Raw genomic sequence first — 25341 nt, forward strand, 5'->3', positions numbered from 1 at the left:
TCTTTGCTGTTATCTGCTTAGAATGTGTCACTGTGTGCATGTGTGTACTATGTTAGCATGAGGTTCATTTTAATAAATTTGAAACTTCTGACAGCCATGATTTTCTAGTAGGTGATCTCTGGATACTTTTCTTCTCACCAATAATAATGAAATATTCTCTCTCAGTAACTCTGAAGACAGGATGATGGTAGCAAGAGTGCCTACTCTGACAGAAGAACCTTTCTCATGTTTTTAAAAGTATCTTTCTGGAAATATTCAAAAATATCTGCTATTATTGCCATTTTTCCAGACTCAAACATGGTCCTTTTGGTGATGACAAGAATGATACACTCTGATAACTACCACGTGGGTTTGCTAGTTGGAGATGAAGATGCTCATGTCATCTTCCCGAAGACTTCTGAGCTCGGTTTTACCTGCATGGACTCCTGAGGGTAAATCAGTGCCCTATCTTAAAGGGAAAGACTGAATTATTTTCTTAATCTCCTCTCAAAAGGAAACAAATTTTGTTTAAAACAAGGAGCCAAAGAACTGACTGGCTGTTTTGTTTATTTAAAGGAAAAACAATTGAAGCTCTGAATCAGGTGATTTTTAACTTAAAAAAACAAAAAGCAAAAAACAAACCACCTCTTAACATGCTACTGTACGTTCCATAAACAAAGAAAGCAAAGTGGCCAAGTAGAGGTGTATAGGACAAGATAGTACCTCAGCCTGGGACAAGCAGGGATTCAAGTAATTTATTTTTTTGAAGACCAGTGACAGAGAGTCTCTTACTCAGGTTGCTAAAGGGAGAATGTCACAACAGAACTGACATCACTCCCTTCTCGAAAGCAACAAGGCATCTTGAAAGCTTAACTTCTTGGTGAAGTTTTATGGTTGGTGGCAGGATTTAGTTCACCCATGTGAAAAGACAGCTCAGTATGGGATGAAAACTCTTCAAAGGAAAACCTCCCCTCAACAGTCTTACTGAGAAACTTCAGCCAACAAATAATCAAATTCACTTTTGGGAGAAGTCTATCCCAAAATTGTGCAGTGGGAAGAGAGGTAGGTACAGTTACCCAGCCCACATTCACTGCTTTCTTTCTTGTCTGAATCAGATGGTAGTTGAAGAGAAGCTCTCCTACAGTCATCTTCTAGGCCAGGAAAGATGAACAGAGGCAAAAGTGGGGTCCTGTCCTTCACAGATTCATTTTGGTTCTGGCAGACTGTGAGCCATAAGCATCCTGTTCCCACTACATGCACTCTGGGATCAGGTAGAGCTGATCTTCCAGGAGTCAGCACCCATGCTCATGTCCGTCCTTCAGTTAAATCTCCTTGGTTTAGTAACTGTAAGAGATTAAAAACAAATCTGGAATAGTTACCAGTGAATAACAGGAAAAATAATTCATACTAAGTGAAAGGTTTACAATTGGGGGTGGGGAATGCATTGCAGGGGTGAGTCAGGGACAGCTAGTTCCAAATCAGAAGATATGCACAGACTGATAGATCTCATTTATATACTGGCCTTGGGACAGCACTTTGACCATTCCTACTATAGCAGTAAAATATCCTGATAATAATTATAATATCCTATAAGCCAAACTATTATTTGTGTTATCACATACTCACTAGTCAGTGATGGAGGAATCTATAACCACAGGGAAATCAGAACTGGTGGAACCAAAAATCTTACATCAGTCAGTTAGCCAAAGTACAGGCTGAAGGCTCAAGAAGAAGTAAAAGGAATGGAGTTCTACGTGAGAGCTACAACTCACTCATGAAAAATCCAGGGATTTCCTGGGCTTAAAATACCTTTCCTGTGATGAGGGAAGACAAGCCTGAGAGTCTCCAACAGGGTGGCAGCTACCGTGGACATTCTACTCTACATTCAAGGTTCCTGTTGAAAGGTGTTTTTGTATAATAATTGATGAAATTGGGTTCCATTTTATTATGAAAAGAAAATGAGATGGGAATAATACAGTGAAAACAGAATAAACATTGTTAAAATCTAATCAGATAAATTCTAGAGCTGGAGATATATTTATTTGGTGATCTTAATTTAGATGAAGGTAATTTACATAGTAGAATTCAATGGTATGGAATTTAAAGAAAAATTTTAAACTTAGAGAAAGAAAGCACAGATTTCATTTGATACTGTGTGGTAGAGATTAGGAATGGTGTATTTTTAATCTAGACCAAGATCCAGATGTTTACACTGTAACTTAGCAATGGCACTTTATGAGAAATGTTAAAGAATTTGTAATTTCTGTTTTCCTCCTTGTTTTATTTGGGAAATATTCTATATAGTCAAAGCTAACTGGCAATCACTTATACTGGTTCTTGAATTCAAGAATGTGAAGTCAGTGTGGCTATGGAGCCCCATTTGGGATGACCTTTAGTCCACAGAAGGTCAAAAGCCCTGGGGTCTCAGCTGGGTCTGCACAATGAGTCCTCTGTCTGATTCTCAGAAGACCTGGCCACACTGAGGAGAAATCAGAATTGCCCAATTTGAACCATCTGAGTGAGAGTTAACTTGTAGTTTTTCATATACTTTCCATGATAATTTCTGACACTTGTTCTTGATAAGTTATTTTTATTTTTAGAGCATATTTACAGGAGTCCAATTAGAAGTGCATCAGCAGATTCTTACAGGTCTGATCTACAATGCATGGTGATCTTTAAAAAACAATTTGGAATGGGCGTGTGTTGTTTTAAGGGTTGCTATTGCCTTCTCCTTCTCTGGCATCTGAGAATAATCCCTAAGGAGTCAATATTCCTCACTCACTGGAGGAACAGTCAGTACCTGGACCCCGGATGAGGAAGAGGATGAAGCCTGGAGCCTTTAGGGGCTTATAGCTTGAAAAAAAATGAAGGTATTGAAGGATGTGATAAGCCCACCTTCAGAAGGAAAAGGAGGGGATGAGCAATGAAAATGCCTTGATGGGAGGAAGGTAATAATGGTATAGTAAAGGAAAGACAAAAGAAGTGAGGCTCAGACAGAAGTTATATTTGTAAATACATAAGGATCCATGAGGAAAAAGTGACAGTGAAGGATTTTCAACTACATCTAAGGGCAGCACTTTCCTCTTGCGGTGTTAATATTTTTCTATTAAGCATCTGAGGCTTCCATTCTGAAACTGGGTACACAGGACTTAAAGGCCCTTTGTGTTCTCCTGGAGTGAAGGCCAAGTTTTCCTTTGTTTTTCTTTTTAGGTAGTCCGTGTTATTGTGTCTGCCTGAGGCTGTGAGTGAGCATCTCCCAGACAAGGACACTCGGAAGCCAGCTACAGGTTCAAGAGAACAAATGTGCTATTACTGGACTTTCTGCATACACAAATCTGACCATGTCATACCCCATTTAAAACCATGCAGTGGCTACCCAGTGCCCCCAGGATAAAATCATGTCCTATAAGGCCCTTAAAGAGAAGAACCAGCTTGTCTTTCCTGCTCTCATTTTTCCATCCCACACCAATCTCTCCATTCCATGTCCATCACACTCAACCCTTTGTGGTTGCATAGTCAGGCGTGCTCCCTCTCCTTTGTACACATTGCTACCTTTACGCCTGTTCAATTTCTTCAAATCTCTCCCACTTCTCCATCAAGATGATTGCTATTCATCCCTCAGGTCTCAACTTAAACTCTAAAACTTATTCCCTGACTTCCCCCAAGACTAACACTACTACCCGGTATAAAAATTGCCAGTTCACTGACCTGTTGCCCTTCCCATTCTAAACTGTACAGCACAACTCCAGGGGCATCATTTACATAGCTATGGAGTTATGAAAGGCAGAGGTCCTAACTCTGACTCTAAGCTCTTTGAGATAGAGATTATATTTTGTTTACTACTGTATAACTAGTACCCAGCAGAGTGCCTTGCACACATCAGGTACATAATATCTGTTGAATGAATTATCTTTATTCATCTGGCATTTATTTGGGGTAATCTGGAGTGCTTCAATTAAAAAAGGTATTTAGCAGTATGGGAGAGAAAAACTCCAAAGTTTCAAATATAAAAAAAGAAAACGTTGGGGGCTTCCCTGGTGGCACAGTGGTTGAGAGTCCGCCTGCCGATACAGGGGACACGGGTTCATGCCCCGGTCCGGGAAGATCCCACGTGCCGCGGAGTGCCTGGGCCCGTGAGCCATAGCCGCTGAGCCTGCGTGTCCGGAGCCTGTGCTCAGCAATGGGAGAGGCCACAACAGTGAGAGGCCCAAGTACCGCAAAAAAAAAAAAAAAAAAGAGAGAGAACGTTGAGTGTTGTGGATTGGTATGTCAGGATAATAATTTGTACTAGGTACAAAAAGAAGGGGATGACTTTCCTGAACTATTTCAGAGCAACCCAATAGTTAATGCAAGTATTTCTTTTATAGAAGAATCACAGTTAATAAAAGCAGAAGAAAAAAGAGAATAAGGTATCACTGTTTTGCAAGCCCTAATGAAAAAACAGATCTAGGCCATGATCAGTAATGGTTGCCAAAACTTTTACATAACCCACTGGTCAATCTTGAGATCAGTAAGAGGAGAACAACCAAATATCACGTGTCTCCTGATGAGATGTAGTAGGAAGCAAGAGTACCACCTATAAAATATTCTTGCCAAGAGGAAAAACAAACGGTAATCTAATCAAGCCTCTAAACGTAATTACCAGTTTTCAGGAAGTCTGTGGATAGAGAAATATATCAAACAACAAAAGGAGTCAATCAACCAAAATCAGAATGTGGGAAATGCTATAAGACAAACAACCCAATTCCTTAAATAGATAGCCATACTGAAAAAAAGAGGGGGAGGACTATTAGAGAGAAAGAGAATTATTAACCAAATGCAATGTATAGGCTTTGTTTGAATTCTAATTCAAACCAACCAACCATAAAAAGATTCTTTCTGAGAAAAAATTCAGAAGGCTAAGAATCAGAGGATATCAATAAATTATTGTTAATTTTATTGGGTATAATAAAGATATGAAAAAATAACAGAGAAATATTTACAGATGAAATGTCTATGATTTGATTTAATACTGCAGTACAAATAAATACTGCAGTACAAATACCGCAGTACAAATAAAACACCAACAGCAAACAGTAGGAAGGAAGTGATAAGAACAGTAGAGAGTTAATTGTTGAAGATGGGTGACAAGTACATGGATTCACTATACTATTCTCGTTCTCAGTATTTATACTCTTTGAAAACTTCCATAATAAAACATTTTAAATAGATAAACGAAGAGGGGAACAAATAAAGGAAGACTCCACAGGTGAGACATGTTCCAAAGCAGTTACCAGGAGAAGGTGACTTAGGAAAGAACCAAATACCAAATAGCAAAAACTTTCAATATAACATAAGCAAGACTGAGACAATGGGTCGCAATGATGAATACAAGGAAAGGTCCTGGAAGAAACATTAGCATGCATGCCCAGAGCCTTCTGATCCTGGATATCCTCAGAAATATTACAGAAAAATTGAGACCATTCAATATAGGAGGCAGAGTCATTTGAATGCTTTAACAGCGGACTGTGGTCTACAGGCTATAATGAAAGGAAAAGTGAAAGATACTATAACACCAAAGCCAGAATATACAGGCTTTGGCAAAAGCTTATACATATGAAACGAGCTCATGAGGAAGTAATCTACCTCCACGACATAAGGCCAATAAAATATCCTAAGATTCTAGAAGCCCAACTGGTTTCATTCTGTTTTCCGGGTCAGAGCCAAAAAAACAGAGTAAGGGGTGCTTAGAATCAATCTAAAAGCCCCCTTTGATTTAGATGATGGTTCTCACTCAACAAGCAAGTGGACACATTCCCATATGCCCAGTTGGTTCAGCCTGGTATCTCCGAGACAACTGGCCCTAGCAAAATGAATGATAATTATTTCTAATGATTTTGTCACTATCTTTTTTGCTCAAGGACTACTTTGTCCCAGGATGTTATTTTCTTTATAAAATAAAAGCATCTTCATCGCAAGTGAGGCAAGAACAGGAGGAGCGGATCTCATTAATTAGGGCATGTGTATCAAGGAAACTAGAGCTCAGAGTCCCAGCTGTGAATGACCAATCTCCCAATTCAGCAGACCCTAATACTCAGGTTCTTTTCAAACCTGGACTCATGCTTAGCTTAAGGTAAGATATTCTAATCTAAGTCTCCAGGAAAGGGGAATTGGAGAATTTTTTCAGATCCTCGGAAATAGATTCCCAATCATTCTCCACATTAATCTCCACAGAAACAAAGTAAGGGCAAGAGACAGTTTTACCTCCTGTGGATTTACGGCAGTTAAGACAGACACCTCATATGACTGCCTCCCTGACTGCATGGTCACCAAATGATGCGTCACATCAGGCACTGAAGACAGAGGACGTGGGGATCCTTCAGCAAGCACCTCTGAAACAGCAGAAAAATGTTTCAATGCAAAGTGAATCCACAGATCTACCTACCTACCTTCATTATCAAGTCTCTCATTAAGAACACTTAAAACTGTTCCCTGAAAAACTGAATCCCACATTCCTGTGTTTCTTCCAAATTAATTCCTGCCTGATAATCACTATCAGTGAATTTGCAAAGTACTACAAAAGGGGGATGGGAAAAAAAGGCAAGAAATCTTGATATAACAGCTGACCATTTTTCAGTATGCCAATTTAGAGTAATATGGCTTTAGCACTATTAACTGGATTAAAAATTGCTTATGAATCAGGGAACCAGAGCCAACGCTTAAAGCAGTCACCAGTGATGGAAATAGTGCAATACGTGCTAGTCAAGAGCTTAAACCTGGCTCCAAAGTTCCTTCTCACTGTCTCTTCCTCCCTTGAGACTTTCCTCCTTAGTATCATTTATGAAACAGAAGAGGCTTATTGTGGAAGCACACTCTGGGCCTTGTAGGCTCCATATATAAGTTACACAAACATGGTCTTTATACCCAAAACTGACTGACTGGGATATGAGTAACGAAAACAAAGGATCTCAGACTTATTAAATGTTCATCAGCAGAATCACCACGAAAATCTTCTGGAAATTGCTTACACATAAACCACTTAGCTCTCAAATAAATTAAGGGTACCTTCTAGGGGCTTTCTAGCTTATATTGCTCTTCCAGGATACCACATAACTTAACGTTTGCTTATACACTATCTTCTACTCACTCAATGTTGTTTCACATATGTAAGTTTTGACTTCTGAACTAGATTTTAAGGTCCCTGTCTTCTACTTTTCTTTCCCATGGTGCCAGGTACACATTAGGCACTGAATAAATGCATGCTGACCTCACCTGTTAAGTTTTTCAGAGAAGAGGGCCTGGCCTGTGTAACTTGGGTGAAATTTCTATACCAGAGAGGAGCAACTGTTTCCTAGAGAGCCCTTTCTTTTCTCCAGAAGATATGGCTTTTGAAGGTATGGAGAAATTGCTTTAATTCTCCTCTGTAAAACCTGGTTATGTTCTGTTTAAATATTTTAAAAGTTAAGTTCTTCCATAACTGCAATAGGAAAGATAGAAACAGTTGGGCTAGGATGCTAGGATTATGGATAATTTTCTTCTTAAAACTTTTTATTCTTTTGTAACATTATCTTTTCAATGAAAAAACTTTTTAAAATATTCACTTTTCCACTCCAGAGACAACACAAATGCTACTCAATCATACCATTTCTACTCACAAGAAATGAAATTAATTAAAACCTCCATTTTGGAGAAAACCCCATTCCTTAGTCCCTAGTTGCAGCCCATTTTCCCCAAATAAAGGAGAGTTGAAAGTCTTACCATCATCAACTCCTAGGATAGAATTGGTATTTGGTAGGTTCAAGGACTCTCCACCAAGGCTGGGCTGAGAATTCATAGACACCAGGTTTTTACTGGTTACTGAAGCCTCTTCAAGCAAACTACTGCCCATTAGTGGCTCAGCTGCACAGAGAATAGGATGTGAGAGACATACAGCAGTCAAGGCTGTGCCTGGTCCCCATTTTCCTTCACGAGAAGCTGGCTTTTTTTTCAGAACTAAAAGTTAACCTGTACCTTGGATGCCACCTCCTCTATTTCACTTACTTTTGGGAAGCAAAAATAAACCTAGAAGGGAAGAGTTTGAGCCTCATGGATAAATACCCTTGCTTGTGATCAGCATCTGGATAACAAACATATAAAATGGGATGGGTGCATCCTTAGAAAGGAGTATTTAGAATAAAATAATTGATTAAGGAAAGACATGGAAAGGAATAATAATAAAAACATATTATCAAATTTAAGCTAGGGTAAAAAGGGAGTCATGACTGATAAGTAAAAAATGCTTAAACTCTTGTCATACAGAAACCTTCATCACAGTGACACTCAAATGATGGTTCATGGATCAGCACCAGTTACCATCAAACTCACTAGAGGAACTTTCAAAATTATAGACTCCAGGATTTTACTACCAAGTAATCTCATTTATCAGGTTGTTTTGTTTTGCTGGGGGGGGAGGGGTAGACAAGCAATACACAATATATGTTTTAAAAGCTTGCAAACGATTTTACTGTACAGCTACATTTGGAAACCACTAGTCCATCAAATGAGACCAATCTCTCTACCCAAAATAGAATCAGAAAATTTCCACATCAGACAGGCCAGTTATTTGGCTTTTTGAACCCCCAAAATATAGCCCTCCACTATACCCTCTTCTCCTTACCAGTTTGTTCCTGCTCTTGACTCCCAGCTGCTCCCATCTGCAAGTGATGCTTTCTCATGTGCACATTCCTGCTCCCACTCTGAGAGAAGGTCTTCCCACAGACTTGACACTGATGTGGCTTCTCTCCTGAAACACAGACCCGGTTAAGACAGGGGAGCCAAAAAGACAGGGTACATTTCTGACAGCAAGAGAATGGACTCAAGCCCTAGATGGAGAAGCCCAGAGGATGTTAAACTAAACATTAAGAGGCTACTCCTTCTCCCATGCCGCACCTTCCCCCAGCCTCTCAACCTTCAGTACACAGGGGAAGGCTGGAAAGTACACCAGGAGGGCTTAGCACACTCACTGCTCCCAGCCTCCAGTACTCTCCAGACCCACTGTACTGCTGCTTCCACAAAACAACTTCTCTGGTATAAGATCATGGTAGACACAGAATATTTACTTCCCTTTTCAGATACAGTCTTCCATGGACCTCAAGGACATGCACTAGCCTCAAGGATTCCAACCCTGGATTCATAATATACCTTTATCCCGTTTCCTGCCATAACTCCCAGTCTTCAATGTTCACACTGGTGGTTCTTCTACACAATGATCTGAACTATCCCTTAGGTCCTCAAGTCTGAAACCCTCAACTTCTATCCCACCTACCCAGACAACCACACTTAGAGCGGGGTCAAAAACTTATGCCAAAGAACAAAAACAAAGAAAACCCTTATGCCTACAGGGGACTAGTAGATAGCAAAACTAAGTGAAATGACCAGAAAATTTCCAGAAGAGGCAGAATATAGAGAGCCAGAAAGCTGGTCAATGACTGCCTGGATCTGGGGGTGGGAGCAGGAACTGACAGCAAAGGGGCACAAAGGAACTTTTGGTGTGATGCAAGTGTTCTAAAACTGGATTGTGGTGGTGATTGTACAATCCTATATATTTTCTAAAAATCACTGATGTGTATACTTACAATGGGTGAACTTTAAGGTATGTGCATTAATAGGTCCAAAAGCTGTTAAAAATTAACTATAATGGATTGAAATACAGTGAATATGTAGAAACACATGAATTCAAGATAATATTAATGAGAGAGAGAAAAAAAAAGCAGTGAAAATGACACTACTAGAAGTAACCAGAGTACCAATTTCTTATTCTGAAAACTCACAGTTAAAAGAATTACACATTTATCCTGCCTTTTGTGTACAAATTACCAAATAGCCCTAGTTGATAGAGACCCATTATACAGAAGAATTCTGGCTAACAAATGTGAATAATAGAATTAGAAAAATAACATTTTACAACCCTGCTGAAATAACGAATTCAGGCATCATTCAGAGATAAAACCATAAGGCTGCTAGGGAACATTACAATGTGGGGATCAGGGTGTTACCACCTGAACCAACTGATCAATTTTGACAACTAGGCTCAGTATGCCTCCTGATGTGATGCAAAATGAAACACAACCACCTATAACATAACCTTGCCAAAATCTTTGAACCTTTGAAGCTTTTAGGAAATATAGGGGAACAAGTTAAATGACAGAAAAGGAGGCAAACCAACAAATTCAGAACGTGGGATGAGCTACAGGACCAACTGACTCTGTTGTGCAATAAGTCTATAGCATGAAAAACAAAAAGTACAGATAGATCTAGATTCCAGAAGACTTACTAGCCAAGTGCAACGAGTGGACCTTGTTGGATCCTGATTTAAACAAAGGCACTTTAAAAGACATTTTTGAGACAATTGGAAAAAAATTAAACATGGAGTGAATCTCAGATAAAACCAAGGAGTTATTGTTAATTTTGATAGATATGATAACAGCATTATTGTTATGTAAAAAAGTATTTTTCTCTACTGTTATGTATGTTTGACAAAATTTTACGTAATAAAATAAAGAACAGTAAAATGAAAACACTCTACAAACCAAGCAAAACACATCTGGAAGTCCACATCTAATCCACAGGCTATCAGTTTGCTATCTCTGCTTAGAATCTGTCATCATATTAAAAAACTGCTCTACCCCTAGGATCTCAGCTCTGAAATTCACATCCCTGACTGATTATACCTCTCCAACTCCTTTGCTCCCACTGAACGGTTTTGCTGTCTTCATGATAAATAACTTCTAGTTCCTTCTCCCCACTCCTCCCATTCTGGCTTCCCTTTGCTCCCCATGGCTAGCCATTTGAACAATTACCAGATTCCATTTTAGAATCTCTCTCCACTTCGAGTTCACTTCTGCCTTGGCAAGTCTGCTCTGAATAACTCCATGGACCATATCTGATGTAACTTATAAAGTACCCAGTGTAGTGCCAAATAAATTTGTTGATTCCCTCAGAAAAAGGTCTCAATTAGAATGCAGTTCAATGGCTCAGTTGAAAATAATAATAATTAGATATTTTCTCCTTGATTATATGACCCTTTGAATGCAAGCATCAAGGGCCTTGATTTCTGGTTCTGTCAGGATAGGGAGGAAACTTTATGGTGAACAGTTTGTTTCTCTTTAGATCTCTTTATACCACTACCCTAACCTTTTACCCTTTTGCCTCTCCATCTTCCCTGAAATCTATGAATGGCACAGGTTCTAGTACCTGAGTGAACGACCAAATGTTTTCGAAGACTAGAATACTCAGCAAAGGAACGGCCACATCCTTGGGCTTCACAAAGGAAAGGCTTCTCTCCTAGAGACAGAAAATAAGATAAAGACTCACTCTTCTGATGAACTATTATTCTCTTTTCCCATCAACCTTTTCCTGTTTCCAAAAACTTACTCTGATTTCCTGAATTCACGCTATATAATTTCAACCGGACTATCCAGCAGGTGTCACCTCTCAGTCACAGCCCTGCAGACAGCCCTGCCCTTTTCTTTAGAGTAGCTGCCTCTGAGCATACTTCCTCCTCCCTCCTCAGGGGCTGAGCCCCAGCTGCACTGAGCTACCTTCTTTGGTGATCCCATCCCTTCTGAGGATATCAGGAAAACAGTGTATACACTCTCAGGATTTTTACCTTACATCAATTCTCTTTAAGATTGAGTTTCTAGATCCATTTAAGAGTACAGATTTTTAAAGGTTATAAAATAGGGGGCTTCCCTGGTGGCGCAGTGGTTGGGAGTCCACCTGCCAGTGCAGGGGAGACGGGTTCATGCCCCGGTCTGGGAGGATCCCACATGCCGCGGAGCGGCTGGGCCCGTGAGCCGTGGCCACTGGGCCTGTGCGTCCGGAGCCTGTGCTCCGCGACAGGAGAGGCCACAACAGTGAGAGGCCCGCATACCACACACACACAAAAAAAGGTTATAAAATAGGTATTACATAATCCCATCTTATAAAAGCAAACAAATAAAAACAGCTGTTTAGTGAGAGGTACACAAAAAAATCTCACAATGTGTTAACAGTAGTTATAACCTGATAGTGGTATTATGATTTTTCTTCTTGTGCTTTTCCATAATTTTCATTTTCTACAGCATTACTTTGTTATTTTAAAAATCAAAGATGCACGGTGAAAACTGAATGAGGTCTGTAGACTGACAGTACTGTTGACTTTCTGGTTTTGATACTGTACTATGGTTACATAAGATGTCACTTCTGAGTGGAAGCTGGGTGAAGCACATACAGAACTCTTTGTACTCTTTTTGTGACTTCTCATGAGTCTATAATTGTTTCAAAATAAAAAGTGAAAAAAATCAGAGATGCAGTCCGTATCTCCCAAGGGTCACCACCTAGTGAGAGATAAACGTATTCATAAATGACTTTAATTCTGGTATAAAAAAGTGCTATATGCAATTATAAAGGGGAGGAATTCTTACTGTGGTAACTTTTTTTTTTTTTTTTTTTGTGGTATGCGGGCCTCTCACTGTTGTGGCCTCTCCCGTTGTGGAGCACAGGCTCCGGACGCGCAGGCTCAGCGGCCATGGCTTACGGGCCCAGTATGTGGGATCTTCCCGGACCAGGGCACGAACCTGTGTCCCCTGCATCAGCAGGTGGACTCTCAACCACTGCGCCACCAGGGAAGCCCGGTAACTTCTCTTTTTAAAGAAGCTGAATTTAAGCTGCTCTTTAAAGATGACAAGGATGAAAGGAAATTTCAGGCATAAGGACTAGTATGAGCACAGCCTTGAAACTGAGAGCGCCCAAGGCAAGTTCAGAAAACGACAAGTGTGAAATAAGTATATATATTGGTCTTTGCCCCAGTTCCTGACACACAGCTTTAAAACCCTTGTACACAGGGGTGCTAGAATTTTTTGTTCTAACATTTAATCTTGGATCCTAGCTCCTGATGCAGAGCTCCTGAACTCCTTGTAATTTTTTAAGTGATATGAGCACTAGGATAATCTGTTGTTCTAATATTTGGTCTTTGACAGTGATTCCTGACACAGAATTCCTAACCCCTTAGAATTTACTGGGTGACAGCAGTGTCTCTTCTAATGAGGTGACTCTTGGTGGGCTCCTGGATGGGGGCGAGTCACCAGAAAGACCAAGCCATGATTAGAAGCTTGAGATTTTCAGCCCTACCCCCATTTTCCAGAGAGGAGAGAGGGCCTGGAAATGGATTAATCATCAATCATGCCTACGTGATGAAACCTCCATAAAAATTCCAAAAGTACAGGGTTCAGAGAGCCTCTGGGCTGGTGAACATGTCTATGTGCCAAGAGAGTGGCACACCCCAACTCCACAGGGACAGAAGCTCCCGTGCCTGGGACTATTCCAGACTTCACCCTGTGTATCTCTTTGTCTGGCTGCTCACCTGTATCCTTTATCATATCCTTTATTACATAATAAACTGGTAGACATGTTTCCCTGAGTTCTATGAGCTGTTCTAGCAAATAACTGAATCCGGGACGGGGGGGTGGGGTGGGGGGGGTCATGGGAACTCCAATTAGTAGCCAAGTCAGACAGATGTTGTGAGTAACCTGGGGACTTGCTACTTGCAATAGACATCTGAAGTAGGTGGCAGTCTTGTGGGGCTGAGCCCTTAACCTGTGGGATCTGACGCTGTTTCCAGATAGTGTCAGAATTCAGTTAAATTATAGACACCCACCTGGTGTCACAGAGACTTGCTTGGTGTAGGAAAACACATTTGGTGTCAGAACTGTTATGAGTGTGACAGTGTGAGAGAGTAAAGGAGAAAAACAGAAACTCAGCAAGTAAGGCTGGTATGGTGAAAATACAGAAGCTGGGCCTTGAAGGAGGGAGGAGCACAGCTCTAGATTATACTGTTCTTTCAGACTGTACCACACGGTTTAATGTTTGTGATTTTCCAGTGGTCTGTAACTTTTTGGAAAGCATATCTGTATACTCACACTAACCCCAGAATGCCAGGCACTCCAAAAGTCGCCGAATGAATGAACAATATATTCATACATATGATAGAATAAACACCAGGAAAACAGAAAATTGCAGTTAATAAATAAGGTTAAATGTTTAACAAGATGAACTCAAGAACCTCAGAAAAAGATTTCAAAACAGATTCATCAGAATCTAGTGGCAGGAATCTCATCAAGCTGCCTTAAGTTAGAGGGCCTTCCTATTTGGAAACTGAGAGGATGGTGATTTTGCTGCAATAAAGAGGAGGAGGAGGTTCAAGAGGCAATGCTGCATAATGGTTGAGCGTGAGCCGGTTAGCCCTGAGTTCAAATTCTGGCACTACCACTTACCAGTATGGGGAAGATATTTAAAACCTATGAGAATCAGTTTTTCATCTATAAAATTAACATAATACAACCTCAAAAGATTATTTTGAGAATTAGATGAAATGATACAAGTTAAATATATTTAAGCATAGTGCCTGGCACATAGTAAGCCACTAAAATTGGCAGCTTTAATTACTACCGTTACTACTAATAAAGATCTGAGGTCAATTTTGACATCTGAGATAAAATGAGTTGTCAGCACTTGAAAATAAAATCCTTGCAGGAGCTTTGGAGTCAGATCAGAATTCAAATGCCAGTTCTACCATTTCCTAGCTGCATAATGTTGGGCAAGTTCCTAAACCCTCTAACCTTCTGTTTCTCCATCAATAAACTCAGTTATCTAAAGCATAAAGGTACCTTGAAGATTACATGAGATAATGTATATGTGCTTGGTACATATTAAATTGCCTTAATAAATGCTAACTTTTTATTATTATTATTTTTAATTTATTTATTTTTGGCTGCGTTGGGTCTTCGTTGCTGCACGCGGGCTTTCTCTAGTTGCAGCGAGTGGGGGCTACTCTTCATTGTGGTGCACGGGCTTCTCACTGCGGTGGCTTCTCTTGTTGTGGAGCACGGGCTCTAGGTGTGTGGGCTTCAGTAGTTGTGGCTCACGGGCTCTAGAGCGCAGGCTCAGTAGTTGTGGTGCACGGGCTTAGTTGCTCCGTGGCACGTGGGATCCTCCCGGACCAGGGCTCGAACCCCTGTCCCCTGCATTGGCAGGTGGATTCTCAACCACTGCACTACCAGGGAAGTCCTAACTTTTATTATTATATTAATTACTGAGATTCAGATCTGTGAGACATCCAGGAAGAAATGATTAAATTGAAGCCTGAGACTGAAATGAGACAGCACATTGAGTAAAATGCGAGAAACCCAAAATTCTGAAATTGGTCAACAATTAGATTAACAAGGCAGAGCTGGCAAGAGTCAGAATGAAGAGAAAAAATCAGGTCACACTCTGAATAAAAGAAAGCATTTTAAAATATGTTCACTTTTATCAAATGCTACAAAGATGACAAGTGGCACAAGGATGAAGAGGTTACTGAATTTAATAAGGCACAGTGAATTCTACTACTTTCCTTAACTATTCAGCTAGATGTTTTTCCTGTTCTTTTATTCAAACTGCTTTCTTAGAGCAAGAATACTCTTTCAAGAAAGAACTGAGGGGCTTCCCTGGTGGCACAGTGGTTGAGAATCCTGCCAAGGCAGGGGACACAGGTTCGAGCCCTGGTCTGGGAAGATCCCACATGCTGAGGAGCAACTGAGCCCGCATGCCACAGCTACTGAGGCTGTGTGCTGCAACTACTGAAGCCCATGCACCTAGAGCCCATGCTCTGTAACAAGAGAAGCCACCGCAATGAGAAGCCCGCACACCGCAACTAAGAGTAGCCCCCGCTCGCCACAACTAAAGAAAGCCCACGTGCAGCAACAAAGACCCAACCTGGCCAAAAATTAAATAAATAAATAAATAAATAGAAAGAAAGAAAGAGCTGAGAACAGAGCTATTCTGCCCTAAAATATATCCAGTGGTAATGTCAATCTAGAGGGAATCATAGGAACATGCACAGAACAAAGGTGGCTTCAGCTTGGGCTTCACTTTTAAATGCCATTTATTTGTACCTGCTATCATTTTAGCATGCAAGAATAAACAAGGAAGAGAAAGAGAAAGTGGGAAGAATAGTTACACATCCTACGGTAGTAGTCTGGGTTCAGTGATTAAGCTCTGGCAAGAGACTTAACACAACTGGGCCAAGTGGCTTGGAAAGTCACCCTTAAGCTTTTAGATTAAGAAATCAGGATATCTTTCTTTTGCTCCGTTGATATTAACATGCTATTTGACTCAGGACAAGTCACTTCTCTATTCTGTTTCTCAGGCTGTGAGGCTCTAACAACAAAGTAAACTCAAAGTCAGGGATTAAGCTTAGCTTTTGTATTTCCCCTCACCTTACCCCCATTTAGTGCCTAGAACAGAATCTGTGTGGTTTGTGTAACTCAATAAATGTTAATGACCAAAACTACAACTGTGTTAAGTTTGAAGATATTTGGAAAGGCTCATTTCTGTCCATATATGATCATATCATTGTTATCAGTGATGGTCTTATATCCCTTCCTACTTAAGGCTACCAGAGACAGAAATCAAACTGTCCATTCTCACACAGAGGTGACAATAAATGTTACTGAAAGAACTGAAAAGTGCCATGAGGCATTTGAAAAAAAGAAATTTCATCCTCAGAGTTCTAGCAACAACCCCAACCTTCGTCTCCTAAGGACAGCCAGCAGGCCCTGAGCCAAGCGGTAAATGGCCTGCGGGAATGCTGGGGTGGCACACACCTGTGTGGATGCGCAGGTGGTTCTTCAGGTTTCCAGCTGTAGTGAACTGCTTACCACAGTTAGACTCGGGGCACATAAAGGGCTTCTCCCCATTGTGGGTCCTCATGTGCACTTTCAGCCTCTGCAGTACATAGAAGCTTTTCCCACAACCTGCTGCAGGGCAGATAAAGGAGCGGTCGTTTCTGGGGGAAAAAAAAAAAATCACATATGCAACAATGCCTGAAAATGCTCTTTGCTAGAGAAGACAAGTCAAAGCTCCTACTGACTCTCAAGGCAGACAGTAAATCCCAAATCTAGATGTATCAGAATCACCTGAACTACAGATGCCCTACTTCTTGAAATACTGATTTCACAGGTTTAGAGTGGGGCTTAAGCTTATATATAATTTTTAAGTTCTCCAAGACATTATGTTTTATGATGAGATTTGAGAACTCTTGCTCTAAGATATTTAGGTGCCAAATGTTTGAACAAGGTAAATGAGACAATGCAAATGTTTCTATTAAAGAACAAAAGACATCTTAACCACAAGTGAGCTGGAGCCCCTGCTTTCCTTTAATCTGTCAAGTGGGGGGACTTCTGTCAAGTTCCTTCAGAAGCATCAACTTTCTTAAGCTCCAAGTATGGAATCTCAGGTTTGCTCACCGATGAGTTTTGAGGTGGTACTTAAAGTGAGCTGGCCACACAAATGTCCGGTCACAGCCTTCAACTGTACACTTGAGCTTCTTCTCCATTTGAGGAAGGGGCCCAGAATCTTTCGGTTGCCCATCACCAGAACCAAGGTGGACATTTTCTCCTGTAATAGAGTCACATATTTATAATCTAGGGAAGGATTCCACTCAGATACTTTGGTTCAAACAATAAAGCCACTCCTAGTGATCATTAATCACATATCGATCCTTCATCTTCCCCAGCTTGCTTTGCATTCATTTAACAGAAGTGAGAGGGCTCTATATCCCCATCCCCTTACTTAATCCACAGAACTACAAAAAGCCACAAGACTAGGCCTCTTTGGCAAATGTAAGAAATATCCAAAATGGTTTCATATCAAAAAGCAGAGTTCAACCTATTTTGCATTACAGATTGGTAAGGAAGCAGGTATGTCAACACCAGGAGTGGGGTCCTACAGAAGATGACTTAAAGCTCTAGGTAATAAAAACTTGTATTTTAAGGAGAAGCCGCCAGTCTGGCTTAGCTGTGAACTTACAGTAGTAATTTCTTTTGTAGATGGCCATTCTTAGATTTCTATCTTCTGAAGTCAATTTGGCTGTTTCTATCATTTTAGAGAATAAGAATCACCTTCTAATTTCCTGTACCACCCCTCCTTAGTTACAAAATATCTAAGAATGCAAAAACTCAGCTCATTTTCAAATTTCTTACCACATTTTTAAAAGTTAGAGATAATACTGCTCAAGTTTTTTGTTCAATAGAATAAAAGGAGGGGAGGAGAGGAGCATATGGTGCAGTGACTTTCTTAAATTTAAACGAAATCAGTTAACTAAATCTTTAAATAAATTCCAGATTAGCAGGTGGTGCACCCTTTCCTTCGTTTTCTTCAATTCATAGTTGGACATCAATGGAGAAAAACATTCACAACCACTTAATTCTGTTATAAACATATGGAGTTTATCTTTCCACTACATACACCTTAGGAATAAGATTCATATTTCCAAATTTCCCTCTCAAGAGCCAAGAGTAGGATAATATGTTATACATATCACACTCCCGGGAACCTGACAGTTGATCAAAGGCAGTTTCTGTCCCATCTATTAACCTTACTTTCTTCCTGCCCTACATTCTCCTTGCTGTACTTCACCAAATGCTAATCATAAAACTAATTGCTCCAAGGTCAGAGCAGAACCTAAGATGCCTTTTGCTAGTTAATATTAATTAACTTGTTCTTTTTAAATATTGTCCCACATAGTTTTTTTGTTTGTTTAACTGAAACATGGGTAAATTTTAAACAGCACAGAAGTGCATATACTGTAAGGAAAATTTCCCACTAACTCTAGAGCTCCAGCTAATTAATTTCTAATGAAAGGTCTGTAGAAACCCATGCTAATCCAGAGATTTAAACCAGTGACAGGACTTCCCTGGTGGCGCAGTGGTTAAGAATATGCCTGCCAGTGTGGGGGACACGGGTTCGAGTCCTGGTCTGGGAAGATCCCACATGCCACAGAACAACTAAGCCCGTGTGCCACAACTACTGAGCCTGCGCTCTAGGACCCGCATGCCGCAACTACTGAGCCCATGTGCTGCAACTACTGAGCCCATGTGCTGCAACTACTGAAGCCCGTGTGCCTAGAGTCCATGCTCTGCAACAAGAGAAGCCACCGCAATAAGAAGCCCGCGCACCGCAACGAAGAGTAGCCCCCACTCGCCGCAACTAGAGAAAGCATGCGCACAGCAACCAAGACCCAATGCAGGCAAAAAATAAATTAAATTAAAAAAAAAAAAGTATAAACTGGTGACAGTTGGGGCTTCATGCATTCAATTTTGTAGATATCAATACAATGAGAACATTGATATAATCATACAACAGGGGGAAAAATTCCTTCAGAAAAGAGTGAGCTGTCTTGTATTTTGAGTCATAAAATTTCTCAAAGTGCTCCCTAAATTACTTTGTTTTTGAAAACAAAGCACTGTTTGCAGAAGACAGATTAGCTTAAAATGACCTCAGCCAATGACAGTTCTGGATATTTAGAGGTCATCTGATGAAATGGTTTCCCCCTCCCTCACCCCCCCAAGAAAAGAGAGAGCAAGAGAGACAAACTCAACACCTTATATGGTACATGTTGAATAACACTGTAAACACGTTAAAGATCCTACAGTTATGTGGGCAAGGTCTTTGCATTTGGGATATAATTTCCAGAGAAAGTAGTACTGTATAGAGCAGGTCAGTAAACTTTTCCTGTAAAGGGCCAAACAGCAGATATTTTTGGCTTTGAGGGCCATATGGTCTCTGTCACAACTACTCAACTTTGCCACAGTATCAGCCATAGACAATTAGTAATTAAAGGACATGCCTGTGTTCCAATATAACTTTATTTACAAAACAGGTGGTTATTGGCCCTTTGCTGACTCCTGATATACAGCATCACACACAAAATTAAAATATTTCTGTATTTCAACTTAGATGGAAGTGACAGTATGTTTGTGGTAATGACAGTATATACCTTATCTCAATAATTTTTTGTATTACCTTAATTGTCACAGGTTAATGAGAAAATACAGAGACAGACCTAAAACAAAAAATATTATGGCATGCTACACAAGCAAAGGTCTTGCAGTGGTTTAGGAGTGGTGTGAATAGAGCGATGGTCCCCAAGCTTTAACATGCATCATAACCACAATGAGGGCTTACTAAAAACTTCCAAGTTTCTGATTCAGTAAGATGAGACCTGATAATTTGCATTTCTAAATTACTGGTGATGCTGATGATCCAGGGATCACACTTTGAAAATTACTGGATAGAAAAAAAGTGGCACAGAGTAAATAGTACAGGCATGCTGAACTCAAAAGAAACCATACTATACCCTATTTGGATATTTAGGTCTTCTGGTGAATTGGTTCCACCCTCCCTGCCCTGCCCTGCCCACCCCCAACCCCCCAAAAAGCAGCACTATGGTAGCTGCTAATTGCTAAATCGCCATGAGCAGCAATTTAGTTTCAGCAAAACATTATCATCTGCCACACTGCCTTAAAATTAATTTTATTTTTATTGGTTTTATAGTTTTATTTCTATTAATTGATAAAACTGTCTTAATTTCATAACGGTGTAAAAGGTCTAAGTATAAGGACCATCACAATAAAAACAATTCAAGATAACACCAAGATGTGCGAAAAAATTTCTTCCTTTAAAAGGGGTTTAGTATACTATTTAAAGCTGACAATTGAGAATGCTAGTTCAGTTGATTCTGCACATGAATCTGGCATGGCTGAGTTATTTTTCAGAAAATAAGAAAAACAATTTATGTATTTCTAGCCTTCTGCTCTTACCAATAAAGTAATTTGGATTATATGCAAAAAATGCAGGCAAAAAATAAATTAAATTAAAAAAAAAAAGTATAAATATAGCCACTGTATTACCAAAATCTCTGCACAGAATACTGGAAAGGAAAACACCACAGGGGTCTCACCATTGCTGCTGGTTTTCGCATTCTTTGCCAGTTGTGCACGAGTAGCAGCAATCAAACTGTCATGGGCCAACTCCTGAACCCGGAGGAACCATGGAATGCTACTGTCTGTGCTCTCACTGGAGAGGAAATCATTCCCTGAATCCTCTGCCTCATCTTGTACAAATACTAAGTGTTCGGCTGAAGAGCCCAGACCTGGAAGAAACAAAGAGGATATATGAAAGTTAGCCAACAAGTAATCCTTTGATTGGCCCTGGCTCAGAAACTCTGTGTCCTGATCAGCTATTCCACACTTTCACCTCTCACCTCAAGCTTCTGTTCTCATACAAGATTAGGTTATCACCTTTCCACTCCCAGCTGACAGGCTGGTCTTTATCTTACCTACTCCTGTTTCAGAGGCAGAACGGTCTTTCCTAGCAACCAGGCTAACCCTCACCTCTAGGATCCCAATCCTATCTTTTAGTTTTCTCCTCTCCCAACTTCAACCCATTCCTCCTTAGTGGCCACCTTACAGCTTCCCTTTCAGCCTTTCAATCTGTCCAAGCTCAAGTCTCTCCCATCCTTTTTTTTAAAGAATAGAAAATCCCAACTATGTCTCTAAATATCACCTTCTCACCTGTTCCTTCAAAGTCATGTTTCTTGAAGTTTCTTAACTTCTAACTTGTGTATCTACTTTCTCACCTGCTGTCCATTCCCTCTCTCTTTAACCCTAAGCTCCACCTCTACTACCTCAATAACAATTGCTCTTGCTGAGTTTGCCAGACATACACTTCGCAGTCCTCATCTCACTGGCCCAGTATGTGGTATTTGGCATGATTCTGTACCTTTTCTTCTTTAAAACGTTTCCTTCCTTGGCTCCCCCCACATCATTCTCATTTTGTTTTCTTGAGATCCCTCTCTCTAGAAGCTGCTTCCCATTCTTCTGTTACCCTCTTAAAATTTTTTTTCAGGGTCCCAGATTTGCCTTCTTTTCTGTTTATGCTCCAGACTACTCCTGAATCAAAGAATCCGTGCTCATTGTTTCATACACTTCCTGAATGCTGATAAGCACTAAAACTACTTATTTCACAACAGACCTCTCTAGAACTCTGGATTCCTGTTTCTAACTCTCTAAAGGACACCTCCTCCTAAATGTCCCTGTGAAATCTCAATATCAGCAGGCACAAATTGGAACTAATCATTCTCCCGCAGCCCTACTCTTCCTGTGTGCACTATCTTGGTGAATGACACCACTTAATTTCCCAAACAAAAAATTTTTGAGTCATCTTAGAGTCTGCCTTCTCCCTCTACATACCCAACTGATCACCAAACGACACCAATTCTCCAAAATAATTAAAGAATAGTTTCTTTCCACTTTAAATATGACTAAGTTAACTATTCCCTGCTCCCCAGTTTTTTTTCTTAAGCATGAGCAGAAGTCAGAAAAGGGTAAAGAATACCTGCTCTTGTTAGGTTAAGAAGAATAAAAGAAGTGCTATCACTTGGCTGTAGATCTTGCAACAAGCTAGGAGACTCTGGAGTGGACAAAAACTCCGGAGACTTCTGTACGGTCTGAGCCCTCGTCTCTTCTCCGTCTGGACCCACATTCACCTGAAGGCTTCTCAACACAGCCGAGGAAGGAACCTCCTTGGAGGAGTTAGTATGATTTGGAGTATCATCTAGTAAAGGGAAAATACCACAGCTTTATGTAGCACCTATCTCCAAGGAGTTCACCATTTTGATATATGGTACCTAACTCCCTTGTAACATTCCTTAGTGGTACCTAACACCCTTGTAACATCCCTTAGTATCTAACACCCTTACAGGAGCAGACAGCATTTTCATTTTATAAATACAAAATCTGCCTCAGAAAAGAAGAGAGAGTGAAAGGCAGCTAAAGGGTGTCAACCAAAATGTGAGGGGCAGACTCCTCTGATGGTCAGTGGTAACTAATACGAACCATCCACATTTGGACATTATAGACCTTTGTCCTTTTGAGGCCCCAAATCAGTATATTTCCCTTGAAAAATATAGTTACACAATGAATACAAACTCAAGAACAGGATCTAAATTTTAAACTATTTTTCTTGGGAAAAGATACCTCTCTCTAATTTTTATAACATGTATGTGACAGTTCGGGTGAGTCATTAGGGGAAAAATCACAGCCTGGGATATAACTGAAATTGTATAGAATCATGAGTATGTTTCATTATGGTTCTGGGTTTACACCAGATGTAAAGAGATAATTCAGAAGACTTGCTTCTAGAACTTTATTCTAAGGGAGGGGATGAATTTCCAAAGGTTTTAGTTGCAATATAATGAAGAACTGCCAAAAGTGCTAAAGCAACCGATGTTTTCAGGGGTTTCATTCATCTTTATAGAAGGCAGGTTACATTATTTTCTTCTTTCAAGGAGATAACAGGTAATGTTATAGAAATATAGTGGAAGCCTAGGGACAGCAATGCCATTCCAAAGCCTAATGAAGTTGTACAACAAAGTGAATGAATTTAATGCCACACAACTGGTTAAATGGTAAATTTAACTGGTTAAAACAGTAAATTTTACATACATTTTACCACAAAAAAACTGTTCTTAAAGTTCATAGCAGCACTGTTTGTCATAATACAACACTGGAAAATAACTACATATTCATGAGCTGTGGCATGGAAAAAGAAGTTGTGGTACACTCATATAACAGAATACTATATAGCAATGAAACCAGACAAACCAGAGCTACACACAAGGATGAATCGCACAAACATAAAAGGTACAACAAGATACACTCATATGATTCCACTCATTTAAAGTCCAAAATCAGCTAAAATTAGACTTGGGTGATTAAACTTGGAAAACAAAGAACAAATTTTCAAAAAATTGAGGGCAGTGGTGACCTATGGAAGAACAGAGGTTGCTTTTATCATGAAGGAACCCATGGAGGGCCTGGAAGCTGGCAATGTTCTACTTCTTGATTGGGTGGTGCTATCTCCTTTATAATAATTCTTCAAAAGGTACATCCATATAGTTTTGTGCTTTTCTGTGTCTATCACATATCCCAGCTAAAAAGAAAACATGTAGGTCATGCATGGAATGATTCACACATATTTGGGAGGAAGGGGAATGAGATTAGGGAGGTATGTACAAGATACATTTGTGTTTGTAACACTACGTTTCATGAGCTGGGAAGTGAGTACATGGGTTTTCATTTACTATTATCTATAACTGGTTGTCTAAAATATTTTAAATCAAAATTAAAACTAAAAGAAGGTAATGTAGAAAAGAAGATGGATGCTTTTGTTCCTGTTTTCATTTCCTCTATTATTGTCAAAATATTTATTCAATAAATTAAAATTGGGAGAGAAAATTCAGGAAAAAAAGCCAAATGAAGATCAAATTTTATTAGCACATGGAAATTTTCACATATTGAAAATCCATGGATTTGGAAACACTCCCAACACACCAGTAGAAAAATGGGACTTGAGAGATCAACGATGTGGGAAAGACAGGAGCTAGATAGAGAAATCTTAAATCAACACTGGTTGGTTGAATATATCTGCCCTTAAGTCACTTCAAAACTCAAAAAAGAACACCACTAGAGGATAGTAACCAGAAGACTTTATAACAAATAAGTTGTCACCAATAGGTGACCCTCCCCTGATTTAACATTAATATTCCAAATTTTAAATATTTCAATTTCTAGAAAATAAAGAATCCATTGCATCCAAAAACAATGTTTTCCTTCCTAATAGTCAAGTGATAGGATCTCCTTCTTCTCATCCAAAGCTAATCTCACTACCCATGCTCAGCATTCTACTTCCTTCTACCTCTCCTGGAGCCTCCTCACCAATTATCTACTCTTTGTGTTTGCAGCTTCTCTAATGGGCTCCTTCCTCTTAGTATAAAACCACCCTCTAATATTTCAGATCTTAAAAAAGAACTCTTTAATGTACTTTATGTCCTTCTCTTTTTCCTTCCCATAGCAAGACAGCCTTTAGAAAGTATAGTTACTTCCTCAACTTGCACTGATACCTCAACCCACTGCAGCCTGGCTTTCCACTCCCTCTCCAAGGAGCAGGTCCTGCCTAGGTCAACAATGACCTCACTGACCCTATCTCATTGGGACAGTCCCTGTCTCACGGGGCCTCTTAGAAGCATTTGTCACACTTGACTATTCCCTTGGGTTCCATGCCTGCACTCTATGCCAGTATTCCCCCTATTGCTCTAGCCTTTCTTTCTTCCCTCCTTCACAGGCTCTCCTGCCTCACCCCATACCTTGAATAGGGAGTTCCATGCAGTTCTGCCTTGGCCTCCTTTTCTTCTCACTCTCACTCTATGGGTGTTCATAACCATTCCTATGACTTAAACTACCAATGCAGGGAATTCCCTGGCGGTCCAGTGGTTGGGACTCCACACTCTCAGTGCCAAGGGCCCGGGTTCAATCCCTGGTCAGGGAACTAAGATCCCACAAGCTGCATGGTATGGCCAAAAAAAATTTTTTTTTAAATAAATAAATAAACTAACAATGCACTTATGAGTCCCATGGTTGCTTTTTTTCCACAAATCCTAATTTTTACAGTTTCTACCAGTCAGTTATAAAGTCAGTTATCACATTC

General features: G+C 40.0%; 1 protein-coding gene across 6 annotated transcripts in view; it reads right to left on the reverse strand.

The window, feature by feature from the left end:
- Positions 1–584: 584 nt before the first annotated feature.
- The window catches only part of ZNF410 (zinc finger protein 410), a 40434-nt gene continuing 15677 nt past the window's right edge, over positions 585–25341 (reverse strand). For 2 of the 6 annotated variants that reach the window (XM_082841591.1, XM_082841592.1), the window contains 9 exons: positions 22192–22410; positions 20756–20947; positions 17262–17412; positions 16620–16801; positions 11191–11280; positions 8615–8740; positions 7717–7857; positions 6223–6350; positions 585–1323 (listed from right to left, as the gene is read on the reverse strand). In XM_082841591.1, coding sequence (XP_082697717.1) covers positions 1285–1323; positions 6223–6350; positions 7717–7857; positions 8615–8740; positions 11191–11280; positions 16620–16801; positions 17262–17412; positions 20756–20947; positions 22192–22410 — 1268 coding nt within the window. In that variant the 3' untranslated portion in view covers positions 585–1284. Of the gene's footprint in view, positions 1324–6222; positions 6351–7716; positions 7858–8614; positions 8741–11190; positions 11281–16619; positions 16802–17261; positions 17413–20755; positions 20948–22191; positions 22411–25341 lie in introns of those variants that run through there. The other 4 variants (XM_082841595.1, XM_082841593.1, XM_082841594.1 and 1 more) reach the window with 4 other exon arrangements.

This window comes from Leucopleurus acutus (genome assembly GCF_964270905.1).
Source record: "Leucopleurus acutus genome assembly, chromosome: 1".
NCBI classification, from domain to species: Eukaryota; Metazoa; Chordata; class Mammalia; order Artiodactyla; family Delphinidae; genus Leucopleurus; species Leucopleurus acutus.